This window comes from Myotis nattereri (genome assembly GCF_964212035.1).
Source record: "Myotis nattereri genome assembly, chromosome: 17".
In the NCBI taxonomy this organism is placed as follows: Eukaryota; Metazoa; Chordata; class Mammalia; order Chiroptera; family Vespertilionidae; genus Myotis; species Myotis nattereri.
Window position 1 is genome coordinate 27,691,102 of NC_138092.1, and position 27,433 is coordinate 27,718,534.

Below are 27,433 nucleotides of genomic sequence, written 5' to 3' on the forward strand. Positions count from 1 at the left end.
TATCATCTGCAAATAATGAGTTTTACTTCTTCCTTTCCAATTTGGATGCCTTTTATTTCTCCTTCTTGTCTGATTGCTGTGACTAGACTTCCAGTATTATGTTGAATAAGAGTGGTGAAAGCGGACATCCTTATCTTATTCCTGATCTTAAGAGGAACACTTGTAGTTTTTGCCCATTGATGATGATGTTGGCTGTGGATTTGTCATATATGACCTTTATTATGGGAGATACATTCACTCTATTCCCACTTTGCTGAGAGTTATCATAAATAGGTACTGGATTTCATCAAATGCTTTTTCTGCATCTATTGATATGGTCTTGTGATTTTTTTATCTTTCATTTTGTTTATATGGTGTGTCAATTTATTGAATTGCAGATATTTTAACAACCTTGCATCCCCAGAAAAAATCCCCCTTGATAATGGTGTATGATCTTTTTAATATATTGCTGGGTTCAGTTTGCTAATGTTTTGTTGAGGAATTGCATCTGTATTCAACAGGGATCTTGGCCTATAATTTTCTCTTTGTAATGTCTTTATCTGGTTTTGGAATTAGGATAATGCTGGCCTAGAAAATGAACTTGGAAGTCTTCCCTCCTCTTGAATTTTCGGGAATAGTTCAAAGATAGGTATTAGTTCTTCTTTGCATGTTTGGTAAAAATTCACCAGTAAAGCCATCCACTCCAGGGCTTTTATTTGTCTCCCCATTCTGGTTGCCTCTTTGTGTTTGTTTCTATGTAACAGGAAGATCTGTTGACTCCGTCTTGGTAGGAGTAGCCTTATGTAGAAGGTGACCTGTGGGACCCAGCGGTGCAGTCTCCCTGATCACTGAGCTGGGTACTCTAAGAATGTCCCTTGTGCATGTTTTGTGGGCCCTCCTGTAATTGAGTCTTGATTGCTATTGGCCCTTTTGTGCGTGGGATCAACCCTCAGGCTGGCTGCCAGTGAGGCTCAACACCCAACAGGCGTGCAAGCTGTTATGCCAGTGCGGATCACACGAAGATGAATTTGCCTCAGCAGGTTTTGGTACCTGCCAACATCTCCCTGTGGATAAGCTGCTGGAGAAGCTTACTGAATCCTGCTCTTTCTGTCTGGAACTGGCCACTGGTTGTATTGGTTCTGGACCTCTTCACAAGGCTTCTGGTGCAGCCCAATGTCAGCTGCTATCTGTGACTGGCTCTGGGCAACCTGTTTGGAGCTACCAGTGACCACAGCTTATTAAAGTCCAAGTAAGAAAGAATAAAGAGAAAACCATATTTGGAGTCAGAAGCCTTTAATAACTATATTCATTTCCAGAGAATAATAAATATAGAAATACAAGCAATATATGTAACAGTAATCTTTTCCTTAGGTACAGAAAGCATTTACTTTTATACAGATTAATGGGCAAACACTTTTACTAGAAATCAGCAGTGGAAACAGCTACACAGCAGAAGAAAATTACAAATAAAATGAGTTATTTAACTACTGAAATTGACACTCCAGGTGTTCCGCCATCACAGGTGACATGGGAGGTTGGTTCAGCTTCGGGCAGCAGTAGTCTGAGGTTGCTCAGATTGGAGCTGTTTACCAAGATATTCCCTAAAAAATAAAATAACAAGGTAAATTAGCATTTAAACGACAAAAGAATCTCTTTCAAAATCAAAGTACAATATATACTGTCATATGCTTTAATATCTAAAAATTAATAAACTAGTCCTAGAAAACAAAACTTTTCCCAATTTCAAAAGTGCCTATACTGTATGAATTTCCAACCCTCTATTTAAAATACACAAGCAAGTCATTACACCCACGAACAAGTAATTCTGCTTTCGATTACAAGGCAATGTAATTACTCATGGGGGATGTCTACTTTACACTTTGGGGAAAGCCTTGTTTACCGGTGCTGCCTCTTCTGCAATCTAAGAAGTTGAAACATCCACTTAAGTATGATTCCATGCCCGTGGACTGATACATGAAAATCACACTCCCTGATGCCAGAAAATACAGGTACCTATATCTGGGGGTGAACACAAGAGCACATGAAAACAAACGCCCAAAAATAACATATAGAATCACCACACCTGGTAGAGCTGCTTGTTATGGAGCACGCACTCTGCCCTGCACAGGCGCAAACCTGCCGAGATGGCTCATGGAACCCCAGAACAATCACAGAGCGGACACGTACTATTCTCATTGTACAGACAGGGCACGATGCTCTGCTCCAGAAAATAAACTGTATATACACCCACAAAGTGTGCATGCTTCGCTCTCATTACATACAGATATCACTGTTAATTCCAGGACAGAAAACAATCTGTACCCTATTTTCTGCAAGTGACTTGCCCAAACGCTGATTTTTGAACTACCTCATAAGGATGAGAATATCGACATGTTTCCCCCTCTAATAAGAACAGAGCAGGAGTTTTAGCAGAGAGATAGGGATTGGCATTCCAGCGCCATCACTTCATTGGCTCTAGAAGTTGTGGGATGAAGACACTGCATGTTAACATAAAGCCAACGGAGGCACTGAGTGTGAAGGCAGCTGGCGCAGAGACGAGCAGTGGGCACACGGGGCCCATATCACCCCCTCTCCTCAACTGGTCTTTCAACCTCTCCTGGTCTGAGGACCTCCAGGAAACAACCTTTGGGTGCTACCAGCATCTACTAGTCAATGTGATTCTGCCTTTCTCTACAGAGGTACAGAGTAAGAGGAGAGGGATGATCTAAGTTGTTTTACTGCCCTACTTTTCCCTCAGATATCACAGCCTTAGCCGAAAGTTATCAAAGATGTGAAGCAAGATTAGAATAAAAGATGAACTAGAGTGGGTGAGGTGTCAAGGACCCCCCCCCCCCCCCAGAAATGTACAAAAGTGAACTATGATTTAAAATACTGTGCGACTAACTGGAACTTCGTATGACATGGAAATGGCTGATGATCTTTTAAAAAGCCTTACAGGAAAGTTCTTATCACTGACTTACCAATTTGGATATCACGTTAAATCATATAATATATTCTTATGTTAGCTAGGAGCTACCCTGACATAATTTAGACAATGGGGGTCTTATTTTCAACCAAAAATATATAAATAGTTCTAATTTATTCAAAGGCCAAAAGGAAAGCCATCCTATAAGTTTTACTAGACAGGAAAAAGTAGGATTCTATAGTTATTATCAATGCTGCCACTATGGGGAAGCCTGCAGCTAGGAAATGCCTGTGACTGCACAGATTGTGTAGGGGGAAGGAGAATATAATATTTATTATAAAACTTCTAGATCTTATACATTTTTCTACATATACCTAAGGAATTGAGCTGAAATTAGAAATGCTTCCTTTCAAGAGGACCTTTGTATATGCCAGTTTTGAATGTTGGACTACTTATTGTAAGGGCAGCAGGACATGCCACCCACATACGCCAGTTGGTGTATTGATCATTTTAAACCAAAGGCACCTGGAAAACAGCAAATGCAGGCGCAGGCTTTCTCTGAACTCCCCTCATCTGCAAAAGACAGGTGCTCCACAAAGGACTCAACTGTCATAACCCCTCCTCAGGAGTTTCTTCAACCAGAGAGGACTGACTCATCACAAGAAAAGAGACTGGAAGTCCACACCACACCCATACAAACTTCGTCACCAACTGCCTCCCACCTATCACCACGTTTCCTAAAAATTATTTATTCTGCCCCCTTCTCTCTTTCCTATTAAGATGTAATTTAAGCCTAAATTCTAAATCTAGCTTTTTGAGTTACTCATTTTATTCCTGGGTATTTCCCATGTGTATAAGAGGTATACATTTTTCTCCTGTTTATCTGTCTTTTATTACAGGTGCCTCATCTCAGAACTCAGAGGCATAGAGGAAAAATAATTTTTCTCCCATGTCAGAGTGATCTTAGGAAACATTTGAAAGATGTACTCAAAGGCACCATGCCACCCAAGGGCTGCATCTGCTCCATCTCTTCCAGAGACATGAAGGGTGGTTCATTCCCCATACCAGATTTAACTGATATTTCGCGGACAACCATGGACACTTGGAGGTAAGGAAGGTGACTGACTTCTTCATAAAAGAGACATAGGGTCAAAGTAGAAGGATATTAAAACAGAGTGAAGGAGAGTTGTGCTGGCCGAGAATAGAAAAACAAGCCCAACCATGGCTTCTTCCCCACCCGTCTCCTGTTCCTTTGTCTTCCTGGTCAAGGTAATTATTATGGGTAATATGCTCTACTATACACTCATTTCTTTGCTGTATACAAGGCGGCCATGTGATATTCACTTCTTCCTGACCTAGTGCCGGGTGTGTAGGAACCAGGGCCTCCTTTCCTGTCTGCTCGGGATTATGCAATTTAGGGTTAAGGCAAAGGACACATTTAGATGTAAATTGTTCAACTGAGAACTTGCACATCAAGGGCCCCAGATGGAACTTTGTGAGCCTAAGGTGAGGTACTGCAGGTCACAAAATGCCAGAAGTCTAACAGGAGAGCCCAGACAGGACTCCTGGAAAAAAAGAATCAAATCTCCTCCTCAGGCTTTCCTGAAATTAGTATGTTTGCTATGGCATGTGGGTTGTTAAAATATCAGCGAGAGCTCAACTGCAAAAGATATTTATTACAGAAGGAGACCGAGCCTATACAGAGCTTTGGGGGAAATCTACTTCTCTGAACGTGGCTGGTAAAATGTTGTCAGTCAGCATTTCTGATGTCAAATGGCAACATGTATTCAATGAAAACATTCCCAAGATTCAAGGCTGCCTCTGAATTCTCCGTGGGAAGTCCTGACACCAAGTGCCTGGGGCTGGGAACACAGGACGGTTGCTGCATTCCACACTTCACACGCCATCATGACAACATGACTCCTGTCTGTCCACATTTTACCCTCCATCTTGACAGCATCCCTGTAAGGTGGGCGTTACTGCCAGTTACCGGGAGAGAACGGAGCCTGGGAAAACTTCAATAACTTGCTCAGGTGCAAAGTGAGCAAAGGGCCTGGCTCAGGTCTTATTCTCTTTCTGCTGTGAGGCTGCCTAGCCTCCAAAAGAGCCTCGAAGGCGCAGGAAACAGACACTTCCTATCTGATAGAGTAGAAAATAATAAGCAGGTATGAGTAAGTTCTTCAGGTTAACATTACATTACTGTCGGGATAAAGGAAAAACTATTATAAATTTTATTTCAAAGGATTATAATGCACCTATAACAAAGCACTCAAGAAGAGCTATTTTAAATGAATCAATCCATTTACTCCGTATTCCTCTTTACACATGCAGATCAATACGACAATAAAAATTCAACTTATTCACTCATAAAGTGCCCAATTTCTTCCAGCAATTTACAGAAGCTTGACAGTAAGTCTCTGCTTCTACTACCTACAAAGAAAATTTGAGATGTATAATATTTTCCCTTCTTTGACTTCATTCATAACTTAAAATCACTTGGGATTCCACTATCTCTGAAACTAAAAAAAAAAAAAAAAAAAAGCAGTCTGAAAAATCCAACTACAAAACAGCTCACAAAGGAGATTATGTTGTATCCTAAGAAAGAGTTTACATGTGACTAAGAAATATCTATTTTATTCTCTTGCCAATGGCCATAAAATTCCATACTTCCACTTCTATTAAAATACTGACAAACTGCTTTCCAGTTCCTACCAGGCACCACTGAGAAAGCTAAGACTTGACAGAGGTGGTCTGAAGATGACAGTAGGTGCCTGGGTTCTATTCTGCTAGAAGCAAGGACCCCAGGAAGCATTTACACCTGGCCTATATTAGCACCTACGACAACGAAAGGCCTCCAACACATTATATAGGGTGTCCCAAAATTCACGCAAGATTTGAATTTTGCGTGAGCATTAACAACAACAAAAAATAAATAAAAGCCTAATTTTACTTGGTTTATTGAATCAGACTCTAATATCTGTTGCCCTTTGATTTCAATCCCTTCAATTTGATAAGCATTACCAAGTACCAATTATGGCCCAGGAGCAGGGACAATGAAGACCAATCAAGACCGCTGCTTTGCATATGTGCCAGCAAAGCCGTGGAGGCCATTTACCCGATGTGCTATTCCATACATAACCCTGTACTATATACTTTATGAATCAATAAAAAATTTACAATTTTTAATTATAAACCTGTGTTTTCTATCAAAATTACTTCTTGCGTGAATTTTGGAACACACTATAATTAACTGCCAAACTTCACTATATTTATGGTTGTTTATAAGGTCAAAAAATGATTATTCTTTCTTTAAAACTGTGGTTGAAGACACTGTGTTACCCATTAAACATACAAACTTCACCTATATAACTGAAACACATGGTAACTTCAGCTATATAATTTAGTGCCAGAAACCACATGGTAACTTCACCTACATAATTTAGTGGCAAGAAAAAAGTGAATTTTCTCCTGAAAATTCACCAACATATTAATCTACGAAAACTACAGTTCCCCTTTTTTCCTTTTTGCCTTGGCTGCCAAGAAGCTTAGTAGAAAATCTACTGTTACTATCAGTTTTGTATTATTTTCTCTAGTCTTTCAGCGTGTGCAAATTTTCATAACTAAAATTATAATGAACCTAGAATTCTATATCCCATGTCTATTTGAGCTTATCATAATTATTAAAAGTACAACTGAGTCATAATTATCGTTCTCTTAAACTTTACTTATCATGTTTTGGAAAACATGTAGGTATAATATTAATCATTAATGAAATATTCCTCTGCATGTATAAAAACAATTCATCTTAGAAAATATGGACTTTACTGTAGTTTACAATATAGATTTCTATTTGGTAAAGAGCAAAAATAAAACAACTATTTTATACAGTCATATTTTTTTAATGCAAACTCACAGTAGTTACAGATTGAGTTATCCTTCCAACTGTTATCATGATTTTGAATATTATATACAAACAAATCAAATTTTGTTTTATGAACTGATTTTCCTATGTAATGACTGAATCATGTAAAAATCACAGTGCTCTCTCATCTGCATCTAATTTACAGAAACATTTAAATTCCAAAAGTAAGTACATGCAGTCACATCGTCTCCTCAACACTTTAAAATCTCACCCTGGGAAAGCAGTGATCAACGTCACAACGTCACTATTTCTTAGTGCCTGCTATTGACTAAGCGCTGCAGCACTGCTTGATACACACGTTCTCAATTGCTCTTCACAAGAATATGCATAAACGGCACAGGGGAGCCCCATTTTATAGATGAGGAACTGGAGTTTAATGATAAATGACATGTTGCAATGTTGGGACATCTAGTTAGTGGCAGGGAGGGTATTTGTACTCAAATCTGTCTAATTCTAAAACTCAGAGTTTTAATCACTATGTAATACTCCTTCATTGTACATTCTATCTCTCACTGGCTGAAGACACGTTGTCCAGATATAAGAGAAAAGAGCTTAACAACATCACAATGTGAGTCCTTAATTTATTTTCTCAAATATATTTTCATAATCATTAGCCACTTCATTTCTTTTTTAAAAAACAAATGGTCATCTTCATTAATAGCCTATGATTTAAATAAACAAACCTCTTCAATTTCTGCACCCCAGGGTTCTTTCTCCTTGCAACATCGTTCTCGCCAATATCACTCACTCTAAAGCATGCTGACAGAGCTTTCATAGGAGCTCAAGTGTACATTTAAATGGCACCTCCTTTCTGTCACTGGGGAGAGATCCTGTAAGAGCTGAAGACCTGGACATCCCCACAGGGAGACCCTTTCCCATGGCGGCACCTTTTGTAAAAATTACTGTTTCCGAAGAGTCACTTAGCTAGCAATCCCCTCCCCCGACCATGAAAAGCAAAGTAAGGCATTATCCTATCTATGCCTTAGGGCTGAAAAACACAGAGAATAAATATCCTAAAACCCTACGTATATTCATTTGGAAAATCTGTCTTTAACAGCTGCAGGACTGCCACTTCATTTTCTAACAATAGCTACATTCAAAGATGAACAGATTAGCAGTGCCCCTCAAGAGTGATCATGGAAACAAAAAAACAAAAACAAAGAAGTCAGTGATTCTAAAAATATAGTCTATTTATGTGAGTTCTGGTCCTAAAGCGGGAGGGGGGGGGGGTGTACATTTTAAAAACAATTGCATCAGTGTCTACTGAGACGTCTATAAAAGCAATTTAGGCAAAATTTGCAATAACAAAGTTATTTCTCCTATAGGAATTCCAGTAATCAAATCCTTTTAAAATAGCTATAAAATCTAAATATCAAACAGCCAAATCCAGAGTTTCTTTATCTCTTGCTATGTTCAAAAATCATCCCGTACCTGTCACTACCAGCTTAATGATAGGTCAGCAGTGTCTTACACACGTTATCATTTTTCTAACATACAGTTATGATATGTGAAATGGTGAGCCACTCAAAGCATCAGGGTAGGCAGCAAATGCCCCTTTCCTTTTATTTGTCTTTTATATTTGAAGACTTTAATTTTTAGAGCAGTTTAGGTTCACAAAATTGAGAGAAGGGTACAGAGGTTTCCTATATATATAGCAGCCCCCACACATGCATAGCCTCCCCTATTTATCAACATGCCCCACTACAGTGGTACATTTGTTATCAAAGATGAACCTACATTGACACATCATAATCGTCCAAACCCATTTAGTTTTGCATTTTACATTTAGGTCGACGGTCCATTTGGAGTTACTAGGGTTCACTCTTGGTGGTGTTCAGTCTATGGAATTGGACAAATGTAAAATGACATCCATCTATCATTATAATATTATACAGAGTATTTTCACTGGCCTAAAAATCCTCTGTGCTCCACCTGTTCATCCCTCCCCCAACATCCCTTCCCAATTGTTTTTTTGGGTTTTTTTTGTCTCCATAGTTTTGCCTTTTCCAGATGTCAGACAGTTGGAATCATATAGTAGGTAGCCTTTCGAGATTGGCTTCTTTCACTTAGTAGTATACATTTATGGTTCCTCCATGCCTTTTCATGTCTTGATAGCTCATTTCTTTGTAGCAAGGAATAATATTCCGTTGTCTGGATGTACCACAGTTTGTTTATCCATTCAACTACTGAAGGGTATCTTGGTAGTTTCCAAGTTTGGCAATATAAATAAAGCTGGTATAAATAGCTTTGTGCAGGTTTTGTGTGGATGTAGGTTTTCAACTCCTATGGGTATATACCAAGGCACACAAATGCTGGGTCATATGGTAAGGGTATGCTTAGTTTTGTAAGAAATCTCCAAACAGTCTTCACAGAATAGACATTTTAAACTTCACAATTATTTCTTTCATGAATCAAACCTTTGGCGTATCTATCTAAGAAGACATACCATAACCAAGGCCATCCAGGTTTTTTCCTATATTACCTACTAGGAGTTTTATAGTTTTGCATTTTACATTTAGATCTACATTCCATTTGGAGTTATTTTTTGTGAATAATGTGAAGTCTGTGTCTGATTCATTTTTGCATGTGGCTGTCCAGTTGTTCTAGCACCATTTATTGAGGAAACTATCTTTGTTCCACTGTATTGCCTTTGCAATAAAATTGCCTTTGTCAAAGATCAGAAGGCTTTGTTTATGGGGTTCTATGTGTGGGCTTTCTATTCTGTTCCACTGATCTATTTGTCTATTCTTTCACCAATACCACACTATCTTGATTTCTGTAGCTTTGTAGTTCGTCTCAAATAAGGTAATATCAGCCCTCCAACTTTGTTCTTCTCTCTTTTTTTTTTTAATATATTTTATTGATTTTTTACAGAGAGGAAGGGAGAGAGATAGAGAGCTAGAAACATCGATGAGAGAGAAACATCGATTAGCTGCCTCCTGCACATCCCCTACTGGGGATGTGCCCGCAACCCAGGTACATGCCCTTGACCGGAATCGAACCTGGGACCTTTCAGTCCGCAGGCCAACGCTCTATCCACTGAGCCAAACCGGTTTCGGCTTGTTCTTCTCTTTTAATGTTGAGTTGACTATGCTAAGACTTTTACCTCTCCATATAAAGTTTAGGATCAATTTGTCATATTCACAACCTGCCAAAACTCACACAGCAAGATATAGACAATCTGAACAGGCAGATATTTTCTTTCAAGGAATCAGTCCATTTCATCTATGATACCATATTCATAGGCATAGTTAGTCATAGTATTTCTTTCCTATCCTTTCCATTTCCATGGGATTAGTAGTGATATCCCCCCTTTCATGATTGATATTAGGAATTTGTGTCTTCTTTTCTTTCCCTTAGTTAGCCTGGCTTGAGGCTTATATTATTGACTTTTTCAAAGAACCAACTTTTGATTTCATTGATGTTCTCTACTGATTTCCCATTTTCACTTTGATTTCTTATTTTCTTTTGCTTACGTGAATGTAATTTGCTCTTCTTTTTCTCATTTCCAACACTGAAAATTTAGATTATTGATTTTCAGGCTTTCTTCTTTACTAATATATGCATCCAATTCTATAAATTTCCCTCTAAGCATTGCTTTCACCCTACCCCACAAAATGAAAAGTTGTGCTTTCATTTTCATTTAATTAAAATATTTTTTCTTGAAATTTCTTCTTTGACCCATGTGCTACTTAAAAGTGTATTCTTTAATCCCCACATGTTTTGGGATTTTCCAGTTACCTTTCTGTATTTATTTCTAGTTTAATTTCATTGTGGTCTGAGAGTGACATTGTTGTCACTAATTTCACTAAAAATAAGTACCTTGTTAAGAACAACAAAGTGCCCTGGTATATTTCAAAATGGTTCCTTTTCCCTACCCCCTGCCAGAAGCCGAAGAGATTTTTCTCCAATATTTATTGTGAGGACCTGGTCTAGCTTCTGGAGCTAAATCTCACTCTATGATGGAGACCCCCTGTAACTTGGTCCCCTTGGAGTTTTTAAGTCTCAGATTTGTCCACACTGAGCCTCCTGAATTTTGTAAATTACAGTTCAGGTTTTCCTACCCAGGCACTAGTTCCCACATTAGTTTCTGCTTGTGAGTCTCTGCTCCAATAAACCTTGACTCCCTATATTCACCTGTCTGACTCTCCAATTTCATAGGACAGTGGTTTACCTTGTGTCTTCCCTCTCTTATGGATCCAAGAAGAGTTGTTGATATTTCAGTCTGTTCAGCTTTTTACTTGTTACAATGGAGTAGTGACTTCCAAGCTCCTTATATGCAGAACTGGAAACCAGAAGTCCCTCCTTTTCTTTTAAATGCTGGTTCCTGATCAGCAAGTAGTTACAACCCAAAGCAATCTACAAGGCAGAGTATGACCCCTAAATGACTGCATTACATACAAATCTAGTTACACAAGTGCAATGCAGGAGAAATGCCTGTGTTGTCATAAGGACTTTTAAGAATAGAGTTTATTTTATACTAGAGGCCAGGTGCACGAATTTGTGACCAGTGGGGTCCGTCAGCCTGGACTGCGGGATCAGGCCAAAACCGGCTCTCCGACATTCCCCAAGGGGTCCCAGATTGCGAGAGGGCACAGGCCAGGCCGAGGGACCCCGTTGGTGCACGATCGGGGCCAGGGAGGGATGTGGGAGATTGGCCAGCCAGGGAGGGACTGCAGGAGGGCTCCAGGGCGTGTCCAGCCATCTCACTCAGTTCCAATCAGCCAGACCCCAACAGCAAGCTAACCTACCAGTCAGATCATCTGTCTCCTGGTGGTCAGTGCATGCCATAGCAACAGGTCAACTGATATTATACAGGATTAGTTACGAAGATAGTATGTAAGCAAAACCCACATTTAAGGCTTATGATTGGCTCCTTTTTCTAGAATTATACTTAGAATATAAGACTCTTAAATGAGGGAGGAGAGGGTGTCTAATTTATCTTTCTCCAGTTTTTAGCTCAGTGCCTGGCATATTCTAGGAGCTTGATAACTGTCAAATGAAAAGTAGTTGAAGAGTCCTACAGGGAAGGAACCTGAGAAAGGATACATTTTTCTCCTATGGGGAAATGTACTGAAACACCAGGAGAAACAAAGGTACCAGCAGTTAAAGGTACCAGCTGTTATATTGTTAGCAGAAACTATCCTACCAATCATTTCTTCTCTTGAATAAACGTATTATCTATACTATACTAGATATACACTGGTTTTAATGCAAGTATATGTATCTCAGTCAGTCACGTGGCATTTAAAATATGCTAGGTAACAGCTTACTACAAACTTAAATAAATCCAAACAGATGGCAGTAGAACTCCGATTTTTTTCCAAATATTATAATTCTGTAAGTTCCTCAGTATCCAGCAGTCCTAACATAATTTCCACCTGACAGCTCATCTATTATCTGTGGCCTGTTTTTTCTAATTCTTATCCATGCAGATGACTAGGAAGGCTGAGATAGCAGTTCAAAACTAACAAAAGAAAGTTTAACGACAAACAACATAGAAAATCTTGAGCAGCAAGAAAATAGCCAGCAAGGTCAAAGTAAATTATGAACAGATGATATTATTTATCCCACTGAGAGACTAATCATCCAGGACTAGTTTAAGTAAATAAACAGGAGAGTAAAAAACAAAACAAACAAACAGGTAGAATGAGATGATTTGCTTTTATATGGTCCTTTGGAAAGAGATCTATGTTTCAAATTAAATGTTGATGATGTATCTAAAAGCAAAATATATGAACAACTTGGTCTAAAAAGCACTCATCACTGACAAGAAATTATTTGTCAGTGGAGGGAAAACAAGGTAAAACTTTTAATTAGCAAAACGTAGATTAAAACAAAACTGTTTTAAACATTTTAGACCACAACTTATACTCAAAACTATGCCAAAGATAACTCAAGTTAAAAAAAGCAACAAAAAAGTTACCTATTTTTCCACAAATGAGAACACTTTCAGTAACGGTTAATATTTTATTCTGTAGACAAACCTTTACATTTTCTTTTATATACAATAATCAATCTGTTTATTTACCTATGATTTCTATTTTCTCTAATTTAACATGATTTTAAGACAAAATAATTTCTACTAGAAATTTTCTCCAAATTGGAGGCTCAATTTCCTGCTCTAAAGTTTCAGGAAACTAAATGGTTCGTATTTGTCAAACATAAAAAGACTAATCTTAGCCCTGGCCTGTTTGGCTCAGTGGATAGAGCGTTGGCCTGCGGACTGAAGAGTTCTGGGTTCAATTCTGATCAAGAACACATGCCCGGGTTGCAGGCTCAATCCCCACAAGGGGGCGTGCAGGAGGCAGCCACTCAATGATTCTCTCTCATCACTGATGTTTCTCTACCTTCCTCTCTGAAATCAATAAAAAAAAAAAAAAGACTATTCTTATAGCTCCAACTTTTAAAAAGTATATATTTAATAATTTAAATCCAAGGTACTTAAATTTTTTTTCTATAGAGATAGTAAATCAACAAGGTTAAAGTAAACCATGCTACCAAATTCTGAGTAGGTACTATTTTACCAAGCTACCGAGAGGAACTTCAGTATATTATTTAAAGAACAGAGAGGCCCAAACAACTAACATATTCTGCTATCACCCAACATAAACCGTATACCAGAAATTCTAAAGCATTAAAAAAATGAGAGAGGTATGAGAAACATTGCTTCAAAGAGACTACAAATGATAAAAAGATGCGATGATAAGTAATAAAACAAATAATTCCAAATAAAGGTACTTGGGGAAGGAAAAAAAGATCTTAAAATTGCCAGGTCATATATCATTGCTTATAAAAAAACCAAAAACTTTTAAATAGATATTTAAATGTTTTAAACTACTATATTTAATATAAGTTATAGGAATCATTTTCTTGACTTCACCATTAAATGGGCATAACAAGCAAAGTGATTAACTGATAGAGAAATCACCCACATCACTTAAAAAGCCAAGACACCAAAATAAAATAAGCAAATAGTGTTAATCTGTAAAATTTAAAGGCTATGAAGAAAGCTATATTTAGCTTATCAAAATACTTATAAGTCATATTCTGTCTACTCCTTAAAAAACAAATGAGGAAGATGCTTAAGTCTTAGGAGTCAGGCAAAGTTTTCCTTAGAAGTCATTTTCTTAACATCGATGAAATGTCACTTTCCTTGTCAGTGGCAACAGAATCATCACTCTAACTAAAGTCAGGAAATGGAGGTGGAAAGGCACCTCTTTCCATTGACAAAGATCCAGGAGCAGTAGGCCGTGATTAAATGAAGCAAAAAGAAGGGACAGCCAGGCAATCAACCTACTGGGGCCGATCCATTAGCTCCCAGTGCAGGAAAGGAATGTCTGATTGCTGGGCAAGAGCTACATATAGCCTGCTTTTCTGCACAAAAGCCAGGGTGTGGTAGGAAAAAAAGGGATTTTTTAAAATTAAATAATTCAGCCAACTTCAGAGGTGGTAGCTGAAATCAGATAGAAATGGCAAGAACTTGGGGTGAAGAAGAAAAAGAATAACCGGGACAGTAAGCAATAAACACTGACAACGAAAACAGAGACGAGACAGAAGATGGGCTAGCTGCACAGCAATGCCAGCTGAATACCAAAGCTAAGCCCGACAAGGATCTTATAAAGAACTTTGACCGTACATGGGGGAGGACTACCAACAACTGTACACCCATTAGGCCCCCAAGTATGCCTCAGAGAACAGCATGGTAGAGAAATACCAAATTTGCTTAGAAGCAAAACAATGGCTAACGGTAAGGAGTAAAATAGCCATGGAAAGCTGCTGCTGCTGTTGCCATTCAGAAAGACTTTTATCCATGATTATATTTTAACTATTTTCAACTATGCAAAACCCAATTCAGGTATCTGTACATCTAAGAAGCTGATCCTAATCAAACAAAACCACAACATGAACTTGATCCACAGATACTTATACCTTAGTCACATGCACCAATGTCTGAAACCTGAATTTGGTATTTTATTTATCAAAGATTCTATTATCCATCAGTGGTTTTATTTTCTTTACTATAGAAATGCTCATTATCCACCTCCTCCAATGTTTATTTAGGCTGGTACTCTACCATAATCTAAGGCAGTGGTTCTCAACCTTCCTAATGCCGTGACCCTTTAATACAGTTCCTCATGTTGTGGTGACCCCCAATTTCATTGTTACAAATTGAACATAATCAAAGCATAGTGATTAATCACAAAAACAATACGTAATTATATATGTGTTTTTCTATGGTCTTAGGTGACCCCTGTGAAAGGGTCATTCGACCGCCAAAGAAGTCGCGACCCACAGGTTGAGAACCGCTTATCTAAGGTTTATGTTATGCTGGCATTTCCAAATCAATTGTAACCAAGTGATACACAGTGTCCAGAAAAATAAGTAGTACAACCTCAAAACATCTCTAACTAGCAAAGCAGAAGCAACTTTAGACTGGGAGACCTGGAGATGCTTGACTAATAGTGAGACAACAGCTTTAAGAATTCCTTTTAACTTGGAATTGGTTTTAATATATTTTTTTAAATCATGTTATATTTGTGTGTGGCTTTTTTTTGTTGGTAGTGGTAGGTTTTTTGTAACTGTTTAATAGCTTTTTAATTTATTATATTGTATTTTTTTTTAATTAAATAATCAAGTCCTAGCCGGTTTGGCTCAGTGGATAGAGCATTGGACTGCAGACCAAAGGGTCCAAGGTTTGATTTTGGTCAAGGGCATGTACCTTGGTTGCAGGCTCCTCCCCTGGTTGGGGCTTGTGCAGGAGGCAACCAATTGATGTGTTTCTCTCACACTGATGTTTCCCTCTCTTCCACTCTCTCTAAAAATCAATGGAAAAATATCCTCAGGTGAGGATTTAAAAAAAAAAAGGAAGTACTTTCACCATAGCTGGTTTGGCTTCGTGGACAGAGTGTCAGCCTGCAGACTGAAGAGTCCTGGGTTTGATTCCGGTCAAGAGCACGTGCCCGGGTTGTAGGCTCGGTCCCCATTAATGTTTTTATATCTCTCTACCTTTCCCTTCCTCTCTAAAATCAATAAAAATATATCTTAATAATAATAATAATAATTAAAACATATGCCCTTAAAGACATTTTCAAAGGTTCCATCACTAAAAATGTCATAAGAATAAAGTGGGAAATTCCAGGTACTCAAAGAGAGAATTCAATTTTCCAAATTAATTCTGGAAAATGTTAAATCTAGAAGTGATTTATATGTTTATTTAAAATCATATGAAGTATTTTAGCACTAAAAGGTTAAAACTTACATTAGGGTTTTTTTTCTTCAATTCAGTACATAAGTAACTATTTTAATCACTGTATTTATGACTGTGTACTAACAGAGTAACTCAAATATCCTAAGCAGATATAACCTCAGAGAGCAAAGCAGTATCACGCATACCCTGGTGAGTTCTTCTGTTACATTATTTACCTACAGATAAAATATCTAAAGAGGGTAATACTCTTAGCACTTATTATTCTGCTTGAAATAAGGGTGAAAAAGAACCCAGAAACAAATAGCAAGTTCTACATGAGATCCTCTACCTACAAAATTCAGTGTTTCTTTCCTGAAGTCTTGAGCTGTCCATATGCACATATTGCTGCTTCTGAATTACAAGCTGATTACATATAAAATCATTCTGTAGGAAAAAAATGGTGACATTTTATGATGTTAAATTAGAAAGGCTAAACTGAGGGCATATATAAAAGTTCTCTAGAATAAGTTGTCATTGCATATATATATTCTGCCCAACTTATGACTATAAAAATCCAGCACTGCGAAAGAACAAGGGGCGTGCCAGGGATGCACAGCGGGTACGGGAGGCTCAGAGACTGGCATGTCGTTTAGGAGGGCTGTGAGGAGGAACGACCTGCTCCAGGCCTCCTCGACTGAAGAGGCGCCAGTGTGTGCCAGTTGTCCCCTAGCAACTCTATTCTGCTCATCCCCATTATTCCCCCACCAAATCAGTTAGGGTTATTTGTAATCCATTATTCCATGCAAATGCACATGTCAAGGAGAAGGGGAGAAACTGGCTACTCTATGAAGACCTGTAATTTATGGAAATAATTTTGAAATTAATCATAAACTCATAAAAAAATATGTCCATATCATATATAATTACATTCCACGTTATGTAAACCTGAAATAAATCTATCTCTATATTATCAAGAAACATAATATTTAACTCCTTAAAAAATAATCAAAATCAACATTCAAAGACAGACTAGTTCTATTTTAAAATTATCCAATTTATACTTAAAATGTAATTCTAAACTTATACTTAAAACAAAAATATTCCCTGTAGTAAAAAATGAATGTTTACTTTATATCTAAAATTATAATGTATTCTAATAAACAGATATTTTAGAAATAATAGATCAGATATCTAAAAATCATTTATGATAGAAAAGTAAAAGAAAATCAAAAGAATGTGCTAGAAATCTTTTCAGCACAGCTTAGGAGCAAACTAATGACTACAGATAACGAGCAAAACTGCCATGGAAAGCTGCTGCTGTTGTCATTCAGGCAGACTTTTATTTTGCTTTTGTCCATGATTATATTTTAACAATTTTCAACTAAAATATTGTCACTCATAAAAATTAATTTTAATTTAAGTCCAAACAAACAAATGTTAAGAGGACACAAAGTCAACTGTGTTTTCATGTTTTTATTTGGTGTGAAACATCTTAGAACCATATTTTAGGTAATTAAAGCCTCTATGTTAGGAAAGTAAAAGGCAGTCTTTACCAGCATGATTCAATAAGGACAACTTGGTTACCTGCATAAAGATTTTTATTCAAAATCTTTTCACATTTGTAGGTCACATTGCAGAAGATTTACCTTCCAAATGGCATTCTACTTGGTCTCTTATTGACTGAAGGTTAAATAAATTGCTGTTACTTGAGCAATTTTCATTCTCTGGCACAAAGAGCCAAAAAATTATACATGTCACAACAAAATCTACAGATCACATGTGAATGCGAATCTTTCTTTATGTGAAAATTCCTTTCTAAAGAAAGTATAAGAAAACACTGACACCAAGCCTGTCGATTAAAGGGGGTCTATTATAACTAAAACATTAAGTTAAGATAGCTTGGCACATAATTAGCAGGTAAGGATATTCTCTGATTAGCTAGTCAGTGATAAACAGTGAATAAACCAGTTTCTGGCTATAAAGATGTTTACTTTTCCTTTTGTACACGTACATCAAAAAATATACTATGACACTAAATCAAGTTCCTAAATTCAGGGGGGAAATAATCAAATTTTAAATGTTTCACCTTCAATATATGATCATATAAAAAAACAAATTCTCAAAAATGTTTCTCTACTAGCAAAGGGAAAAGGTCAACATCCTATTTCATACCTATCTTTTCTTTCATATAAGAAATACACATTTTTTAAAAAGCTAAACCCAACAATAAATGCTCCAAGAGAAATTAAAACAAGAATTATACTTCAGCAACCCTAATTTCAACAAAAATAAAAGTGTTTTTCACAGAAACTTTAGAAAAACACCTGGCAAACATAAGCTCATTGGCTGCAACAGCCTTGAATGCCAACATTCTTTAAACTAATTTCATGCTGGAGACATAAACCAAGAGAGATAAAATTACTAAATAATTCATTTATGTTGAAAAATGTGCTTTGGTGCAAGGAACAACACTCAACCAACTGGAACTGGAGAACATTATGCTAAGTGAAATAAGCCAGTCAGAGAAAGACAAGGACCACATGATCTCCTCATTTGTGAAATTTAATGAGCAAACTAAACTACCAAGGAAACAGAGACAGACTCATAGATAGAGAGCAGGCATACGCTGCGGGGGGAGGGCAGGAGGGACTCGAAGGCAGAGTGGAGGGATTGAGCAAAAAAGAAAAAAAGAGAGAGAACTCATGGACATGGACAACAGTGTGGGGATTGCAGGGTGGGGGGTGTGGAGGTGGAAGAGGACATAGAAGGGATAAATGGTGATGGAAAAAATAAAAAAGGAAAATGTGGCTTGGGTTGAAGCAAAAAAAAGTGGGGAAACCCAGTGGGTTATTCCATATTTTACTGAGACTTGCAAGGATTTTCCTCCTGCTGAACAGATAAAAACTACTTTGAGTGCCTTCTGCTGATCCCATTCTTTTTGCATTGAGGTTATGAACAAAGTAAAAATGTTTTCAGCCCATCAAATGTTGCCAGCGCTAGCTCTGAAATCTATCCTAAATCCATCTACCTCCTTACTTTTATAGCTGTGGTCCAAGCTACCAACCATCTCTAGTCTAGACCACAATGAGAACTTACGGAAACAGTCTTCTTCCTTTTACACTTACCCCTGTGCAATCCATTCTCCACAGAGTAGCCTAAGCAATCTTTTTAAAAACACAAATCAAACCTTGTCATTTCCCTGTTTTAAAAAATTTCTCAATGGCTTTCATCTCATAAGAGTCAAATGACAGCCTATGCAATTGGGGATGTCTGCCAAACTCTCCTTGCCCACTTTTTTCACGCTGGCCTCATTCCATTCTTCAAGTTAGTGTTTCTCAACCTTGGCACCATCGGTACATTGGGCAAGACAGTTGTTCATTGTGGGAACTACTGCATTGTAGGGTGTTTAGCAGCATCCCTCGCCTCTACCCACTAGGTGCCTGTAGCACCATCACCCCCAGTTGTCACATAACAATATGTTTCCAGACATTTCTTTTAAAGAAGCCAAGCTCATTCCTACTTCCTGGTCTTTTACCCTCTCATTCCCTCTATGTGAAATAATTACCCCCAATACTTGAGCTCTATGACTGGTTCCTTTCATTCTTATCTCAACTTAGCTGTGCTGGTCTACTCAGAGAGGCCAGCTCTAATCATCCCACATAAAGTTGTGCCCACTTCCATCATAGCTACAGCCCAACACTTAATAGAGTACAGAGTAAGTGCTCAAAACATAGTCACTGAAAAAATACATAAATGTCAGTATTTATGAGAAAATGCTTAAGTGGTAAGATGATAATAGTTATATATAATGCCACAACAGCACCTGGATATTCTCCTATACTGTATTTGCTTCATCTTTCAAATGTATACTAGTACAGTGGGGCCTTGACTTACGAGTGTCCCGACTAACAAGTTTTTCGAGATACGAGCCGTCTCTCGGCCGATTTTTTGCTTTGAGTTGTGAGCTAAAATTCGGGTTACGAGCCAGCTTTAGATACCCCACCACTAGTTGGCACAGCGAACGTCACAGTGAATGCCACAACATCAGCCCAGCATCACGTGTCTCACTCGTTCACTTTAAGATTTGACATACAAGTAATTTGAGTTACGAGCTCCGTCACGGAACGAATTAAACTCGTAAGTCAAGGCCCCACTGTACATCCTAATGCACCATTAATTTTTTCTGGTAATATTATTGTCAGTTATAGGGAATGTACATTTGCTCATTGTGCATTAACAAAAATAGTCCAAGGCCAGAGCATGCTTCCACAGAGTGGGAACAGAGAGGCATTTGAACTGTTCAGAAGATGTTATGCTGCTGAAAGCACTGAACATCCAACTTCCGGCTAAAAATAGCCATGACAAAGGATCCTGGTTTGTTCCATCATGTACATAAATGGCTCACCATTTTTATCTAAGCAGTCACTCTTTCATTTATCTTGTTTTAAGTGGACACACAAAGGTCAATACTTTTGATTTTTTTTTAATGACAGAAAAACATGATTTCAGTTATTTCAAAAGCAAACAGCTATAATGAATAAAAAGGAAATGTGAGAGTTAAATCTTAATCACTTTGTGTTTTCATGTGAACTGGTAAAATCCAGTCAGGTGAACCCTATGCTGAGTAATTAAACCTGGCAAAATTATAGTCTCTGATCAGAATAGTTCAACTGGATTTCATTAATTCTATAAAGGCTGGTTCACTCATGTCACAGGGGGCCTTTTATTACTTCTGGAGATGTGTTTGATACCAGCACTTTGAATACATATACATTTCTTCAGAAAATTAATACAGTTTTTAAAAAATTATGTCATTGCTCTGAATTGCTAAAATATATTTCTAGATATTTAAAATAATAAACACACAATGCAGTGTACAGATGATGTGTTGTGGAACTGTGCACCTGACACCTGTATAATATTGTTAACCAGTGTCACCCCAATAAATTCAATAAAAAGGGAAAAAAATTTTTAAAAAAATTTAAATATAAATATCACTGATTTTAAAAACTATCATTCATCAGAACAATTACATAAGAACTTCTGGACAAGTGAGACCTCGCAGACCAGTGTGTGAGTAGGAGGAGAACCGGCACGTACCAGTTGTGCACCATGAGTTTCTGCACAGCCAGGAGAGCGTTGTAGCGAACCTGCTGGTCTTCGTGGTGCATGTGGTTCATCACCAGCTGTTTCCCACCAAGCTGTTCAATGACCCTGCGGAATAGAAGCCACTTTGTGAAGATACCGCAATTACTTTCAAACTCATGCTGTTAGTCAGCAGAAAGCCCAAATCCCTAGGAAAGTTACAATACACGTAAGTAAACCAACACATGCCTTTTTTCTATCATTTTCTCCAAATCATAGTTTTAAGGCATTCAAATATTTCTTTTGAATTTCTAAGAATAAATCTAATTGCTATTCTCCTTTCCCAATCCAGGCAAGTTTCACCTACCTGAATATCTCACATAATATTCCCGGTTATAGTTTTCTAGGTAGTTGAGTATCAACTTCTTTATTTTTAGTATTTCTGGCCTGCTTAAAATCAATATATTGAATATAATCTAATATCCATAATAATATCAATCAATATTAAGTTCACCAGTGGCTGTGCTGTGAGACAGATATGGGCTCAAGTACATATTCCAGGGAACACAGAGTTAAAAGCACCCAGTAGAAGCCATGTTAATTTCCTGAAAAGGACTACTGATTTTTAAGATATCTGCTCTTTCTTGTAACAATGGGATCTACCACATGACCTCCTGGGCAGTGAACCAGAGGAGGAAAATTCCTCTTGTCAAGAGCACCGTGATGACTGACAACCAGCATTGCTTTCTATCACTGCACCTGACACCCTAAAAACTCCAGTTACCACAGATGTAAAAGTGAAGTGATTTTAGTTATTTCCTTCATGAATGGAAAGAGAGTCTCTGTTCCTCTGCAAGGACGTGGCTGTGGATAGAGCTGTGGAGCCTCTTAACGCCAGCACAACAGTGTGGATTCTCCAGTCTGTAGTGCCCAGTGGGAGATACAACTATTACATAGCCAGTGACAAGTGACAGCAATAGGGCTTTGGTGGTTTAAGACAACCTCACAGACGGATGGATGGGGATCAAAGATGAGAGAGAGGCTTTTATGTTTATATCTTTTTATACCTTATTTTTTAAATCATCCTTTTTTAATGTACTGAATTGAGGGGGGAAAGTACAGTATAATTATTACCAAACATTGAGTGCTTGTTATGTGCCAGGTACTGTGCTTTAAAACATTACTTTAATACGTATATCAGCTCTGCTCTCTATCAGATATGTTACTTTAGGGGAGTCATTTAACCATGTAAATTCCTTCTTGCCACATGAGAATAACAAGGATGCCTCCTTTATGGTGCTGCTGTGAAGACTCAGGGACATAAAGTCCATGTCTGCTGCTATGAGGAGGAGGAGGAGGAGAAGGATACAGGGGCTGCTCCCGTCAACCCAGTCCAAGTGACCTTTCAAAAATCTGAATTATCACTTGTTCTGCATAAAACGCTGGCTGACAAGGCCCTTCACTGTCTGACTTGGAACCTTCTCTCACTTCATAGAGCCCAGGCCCACACCCTGGACTGTGTGCACTGACTCAACTGGCCCCCTTTCGGGTCCTCTAGCCACAGAGTCTTGGCAAATGTTGTCTTCTGTTCCTGAAGCTGTCCCACTCCTCTTCATGTAGTTTTCAACTAGAGGCATGGAAAGATTATCGTTACTGGATAAATTTTAAAGGGACTATGAGGAATAAACATAAAGTCATTAAGGCATTCTAAATTTTTTTAATCCTCACCCGAGGATATGTTTTTATTGATTTTTAGAGAGAGAGGTAGAGAAAGGGAGAGAGAGAGAAACATCTATCAGTTGCCTCCCCGTACATGCCTGACTAGGGATCGAACCCACGACCTGGGTATGTGCCCTGACCGGGAATCGAGCTTTCGGTGCATAGGACAATGAACCAACTGAGCCACACTAGCCAGGGCCATAAAGTCATTCTTATTTCACCACAAACTGCTTATTCAACTGACCGTGTTCATGTGTATGAGCTACTTTGAGGGGTTGGCAGGACTGGCTTCTTACCTTTCCTCTTTAGCTTAACATCCCTGTCTCCCCCTGCCCTTGCTTACTCCTCCAGGGTGGACCTCTGTAATTGGGGAGCTTGGAAAAAGGAATCCACATGCACAGATACACCCCCTCCTTTCTCTTCCATGTCAGTCCAGTGTTCCCTGGGATTAATGGGTTAGGCCAATTCTGAGTTCAGTATTAGGAAGGCCATCTGTGTATTGTACATATACCACGTTTTTCAATATTGGCTTTATCAGTAAGATTTCTACTTTGGCCTCCATTTGTTATCTCCTTTGACATGTTTCTCAAATAATTTAGAATTTAGGCAGGCAGGCAGGCAGGAGGGGCATTATTTATTGGGCCCCTTCTGGACACCTCCAACACATGGAGATACAGTTGATTCTCATTATCCACAGTAGTTATATTCTATACAGTCATCACTAACAATGATTTAGTTAATACTAAAATCCTAGGGGAAATCCAAGGTTAGGTTCCTCCAAGCCTCTGGTCACAACACTGCTATTAACCTATCAATACATAACCTTGTTTTATGTGTGTCTGTGTAAAGACAACTTACTTTATATATTATTAATTCATTAGCACTGAACTCACAGCCAACAGCACCATAACTCATGCCTGAAGGAAGCTAATCTAATACACATATTTTCTCTGTAAGGCATACCACAGCCTCCTTCTGCTGAGGACTCTACACAGCACTTCAGCCCTTGGCTCAGAGTTAATGAAACAGTGAAATCACCAACAAAGTGCACAAAAATACAAAAACCATGACACTAAACAGACCACATAAGGAATACCTGTTTACAGTACAAAGCTAAAACAAGAAGGCAGAGTACTGCCTTGTTTGCCTTCAGCTGGGAATGTGTGAATCAGGTGACTCAAATTTTGCTCTGTACACGTCCACCAACAATTGTGAAAGCATGAAGTATTGATTTGGGGGTTAGAAAATAAATTTTAAAAAAGTAGGCAAATTCACAAATCTAGAATTCATAAATAATGAGGATCAACTGTATATGAATCAGTATAATCTCAGAAAGGTACCATTTTAGTGAAACTAAAAAACGCAGAGATCACACACCATTGATGATGACAATGACGATGATAGCAATTTTTTTACTTGTTGGGCATATGCTAAATGCTTCCTATATTTTCTCTCATGTAATCTTCACAACAAATGTACTGCCTATCCCTCAGGAAAGTCATGGTTTTTGACATTTTAAACCCTTGCCCCTTGTATCTGGTCATATTAACACCAGCCAAGAAAATTTTAAAAATTTGCTTTTAATAATTTATTACTATATTTATTTACTACACATTCATTTTTAAACTACACATATTACTGTCCTCCACCCAAGATTCCAGTGGGTGTCAAAGAGGAATAAACAATCTCCACTCCACTGAAACACATTGCTATAAAAATAAAGACATTCCCCCTCTTCTAAATTTAAGATTCAAATGAACCACCAATTACTTTCAGATTATACAGATGTCCAAAATCATAAATGCTTGAAAAAGTGGTGAAAAAGAATCTTTCCAGTTGGCAGATTAAGACAAGATATCATTAAAAAGGCCAAATATTTAGGTAATTTAATTTAGAGCTACATTCTAGTACTTTAATAGCCACTGCCTAATAGAAAAAACCTTGCTAAACATATTTCAAAACAAATCAAGTCAATAGCATGTTAAGCTTTAAAGACTTGTAATATTATACTACACTTTTAACAAGCTCAACACTGGTAATAACATTTAAAGAATGTACCAGCTGGTGAAACAGAGAAACGTAATTTTAGAGTAAATTTTTCAGATATTCTAAAAAGCACAGCACTAATTTTTTTTGTTGTAAACGTCTTTTTCCCTATTAAATGGTTCTATACTATGATATAAAATATAGTTTGATATCAGGTAGGTAGCAAAATCTTGGCCATTTCTCATAGCAATATTTTTTCTTATACAGTGCCTTGGGCAAGGGAAGCAAAAGAAAAAATAAACAATTGAGACTATACCTAAAAAGTTTTGCACAATAAAGGAAACCATCAACAAAAGGAAAATAAACCCACTGGTGGGAGAACATATCTGCCAATGATACATCAGATAAGGGGTTAATATCCAAAATTTATAAAGAACTTATGCAAGTCAACACCAAAAGAAAAAAAAAAAGATCCAATTAAAAAATGGGCAAAGGACCTGAATAGACACTTCTCTAAAGACGACATACAAAAAAATGCTCAATGTCACTAATCATCAATGAAATGCAAATATTAAATACAATGAGATATCACCTCACACCTGTCAGAATGGTTATCATCAACAAATCAACAAACAAAAGTGCTGGCAAGGATGTGCAGAAAAGAGAACCCTCGTGAACTACTGGGAATGCAGACTGTGCAGCCACTGTGGAAAACAATATAGAGTTTCCTCAAAAAATTAAAAATGGAAGTACATTTTAACCCAGCAATCCCACTTCTGGAAATATATCCTAAGAAAACTGAAACACCAATCAGAAAGAATATATGCACCCCTATGTTCACTGAGCATTATTTATAACCAGAGGCCTGGTGCACGAAATTTGTGCACTTGGAGGGGGGGGCACCCTCAGCCCGGCCTGTGCCCTCTTGCAGTCCAGGAGCCCTCAGGGGATGTTTGACTGATGGCGGGGAGCGGGTCTAAGCCGTCAGCTGGACATCTGTAGCACTGCCACGAAGGTGGAAGAGGCTCCTGCCACCGCCACTGTGCTTGCCAGCTGTGAGCCTGGCTCAGGGCTTCTGGCTGAGCATCACTCTCCCTGTGGGAGTGCACTGACCACCAGGGGGCAGCTCCTGCATCTGCCCCCAGCACATCATAGCAGCCAGTCGTTCAGCCGTTCGGTCAATTTGCATATTAGCCTTTTATTATAAAGGATAACCAAGATCTGGAAACAGTCCAAGTGTCCATCAGTAGATAAAAAGCTGTGGTGCATTTACATAGTGGAATACTACTACTTGGCCTTAATAATAGAAGAAAATCTTTGCGACAACACGGATAAACCTGGAAATTATTATGCTAAGTAAAATAAGCCAGTCAGAGAATGACAAATACCATAAGATTTCACTTATATATGGAATCTAATCAACAAAGTAATTTAACAAACAAAATAGAAATAAAAGCATAGATAACAGACTGACAGCAAATTCTGCTTCAGGTGAACTGTCATAATTTTTTGGAATCCATCAATATAAGGCAGCCTAAGCTACAACAAATCAGATATTTTTTAAAAAACAAGGTAAAGGTAAAAAATAATAGGTTGCATGGACACTTTGGGAGAAAAGGTAATTTCTCTGCTTGAAGGAATACCTCTCCATCTAGTCACTGACATGATGTTATATGATCCTATATAATAAAAGCCTAATATGCAAATTGACGAAACAGCGGAACGACCGGTCGCTATGACGCGCACTGACCACCAGGGGACAGACGCTCAATGCAGGAGCTGCCCCCAGCCCGCAGGCCGCAGGCCAGCCAAGGCAGGTGCCAGCGGGGCCCCCAAATCACCCCGCTGGTCACCCCACAGATTGACTCTGATGGCTGGCCAGGCTTAGGGACACTACCTGTGCATGAACTTTGTGCACTGGGCCTCCAGTGTTTAAATATTTATACACAATAAGGACAAAGCAGTCATGAAGTAATTATGGAATGTGAAAGTCTGCAACTACAATGGTGGCTCTGCCAATTTTCCCTCACATTCTAAGATGTTCTGGGTTTATATGATAATTTTTTATGATAAATAAGATAAAGATGTCTTCCTTATATATAGCTTTAATGAATATAAAATATTAACATCAATAATAATAAAAGTAGCTAATACTTATTAGGAACTTACTATGTACCAATGGCACTGTTCTAATCACTGTATTTAGATTAACTCATTTAATCTTCATATCACCCTCCTCAGAAAGGAATATGATTATCATCCCAATTTTATAAATTAGGAAACCAATTAGCAAGTGGAAAAGCAAAAATTCAAACCAAGGTACTTTTCCAAACAACAAAAAACAGCCCTTTGTCCAATTTAATGCCTTATCCCTTCTATTGGCACCTTGATCTCTTATTTTTCAAAAGAAAAAAAATCCTATCTTTTCATTGTTAATGAAGCTAAGTGATTTTAAATTGAGGTCAGCCTCACCTCCTCTGTAAAACCTTACCTGTCTCCTCCCACATGAAATTTCTTTAATACTTTTAAATACATACATTAATTCCATTATCATACATCTCCTATAACTTTTCTTTCAGGTGTTATATTTCCTTTTATACTTTAAACCTGCTGAGTTCAAAGTTAG

The 27,433-nt window shown here is 37.9% G+C and overlaps 1 protein-coding gene across 3 annotated transcripts in view; it reads right to left on the bottom strand.

Annotated features, from left to right (window-relative positions):
- Nucleotides 1–1,255: 1,255 nt before the first annotated feature.
- Nucleotides 1,256–27,433, bottom strand: part of ATP6V1H (ATPase H+ transporting V1 subunit H) — a 93,612-nt gene continuing 67,434 nt past the window's right edge. For all 3 annotated transcript variants that reach the window (XM_081111321.1, XM_081111322.1, XM_081111323.1), the window contains 2 exons: nucleotides 21,118–21,231; nucleotides 1,256–1,580 (listed from right to left, as the gene is read on the bottom strand). In XM_081111321.1, the coding sequence (XP_080967447.1) occupies nucleotides 1,520–1,580; nucleotides 21,118–21,231 (175 nt within the window). In that variant the 3' untranslated portion in view covers nucleotides 1,256–1,519. The remainder of the gene's footprint in view (nucleotides 1,581–21,117; nucleotides 21,232–27,433) is intronic.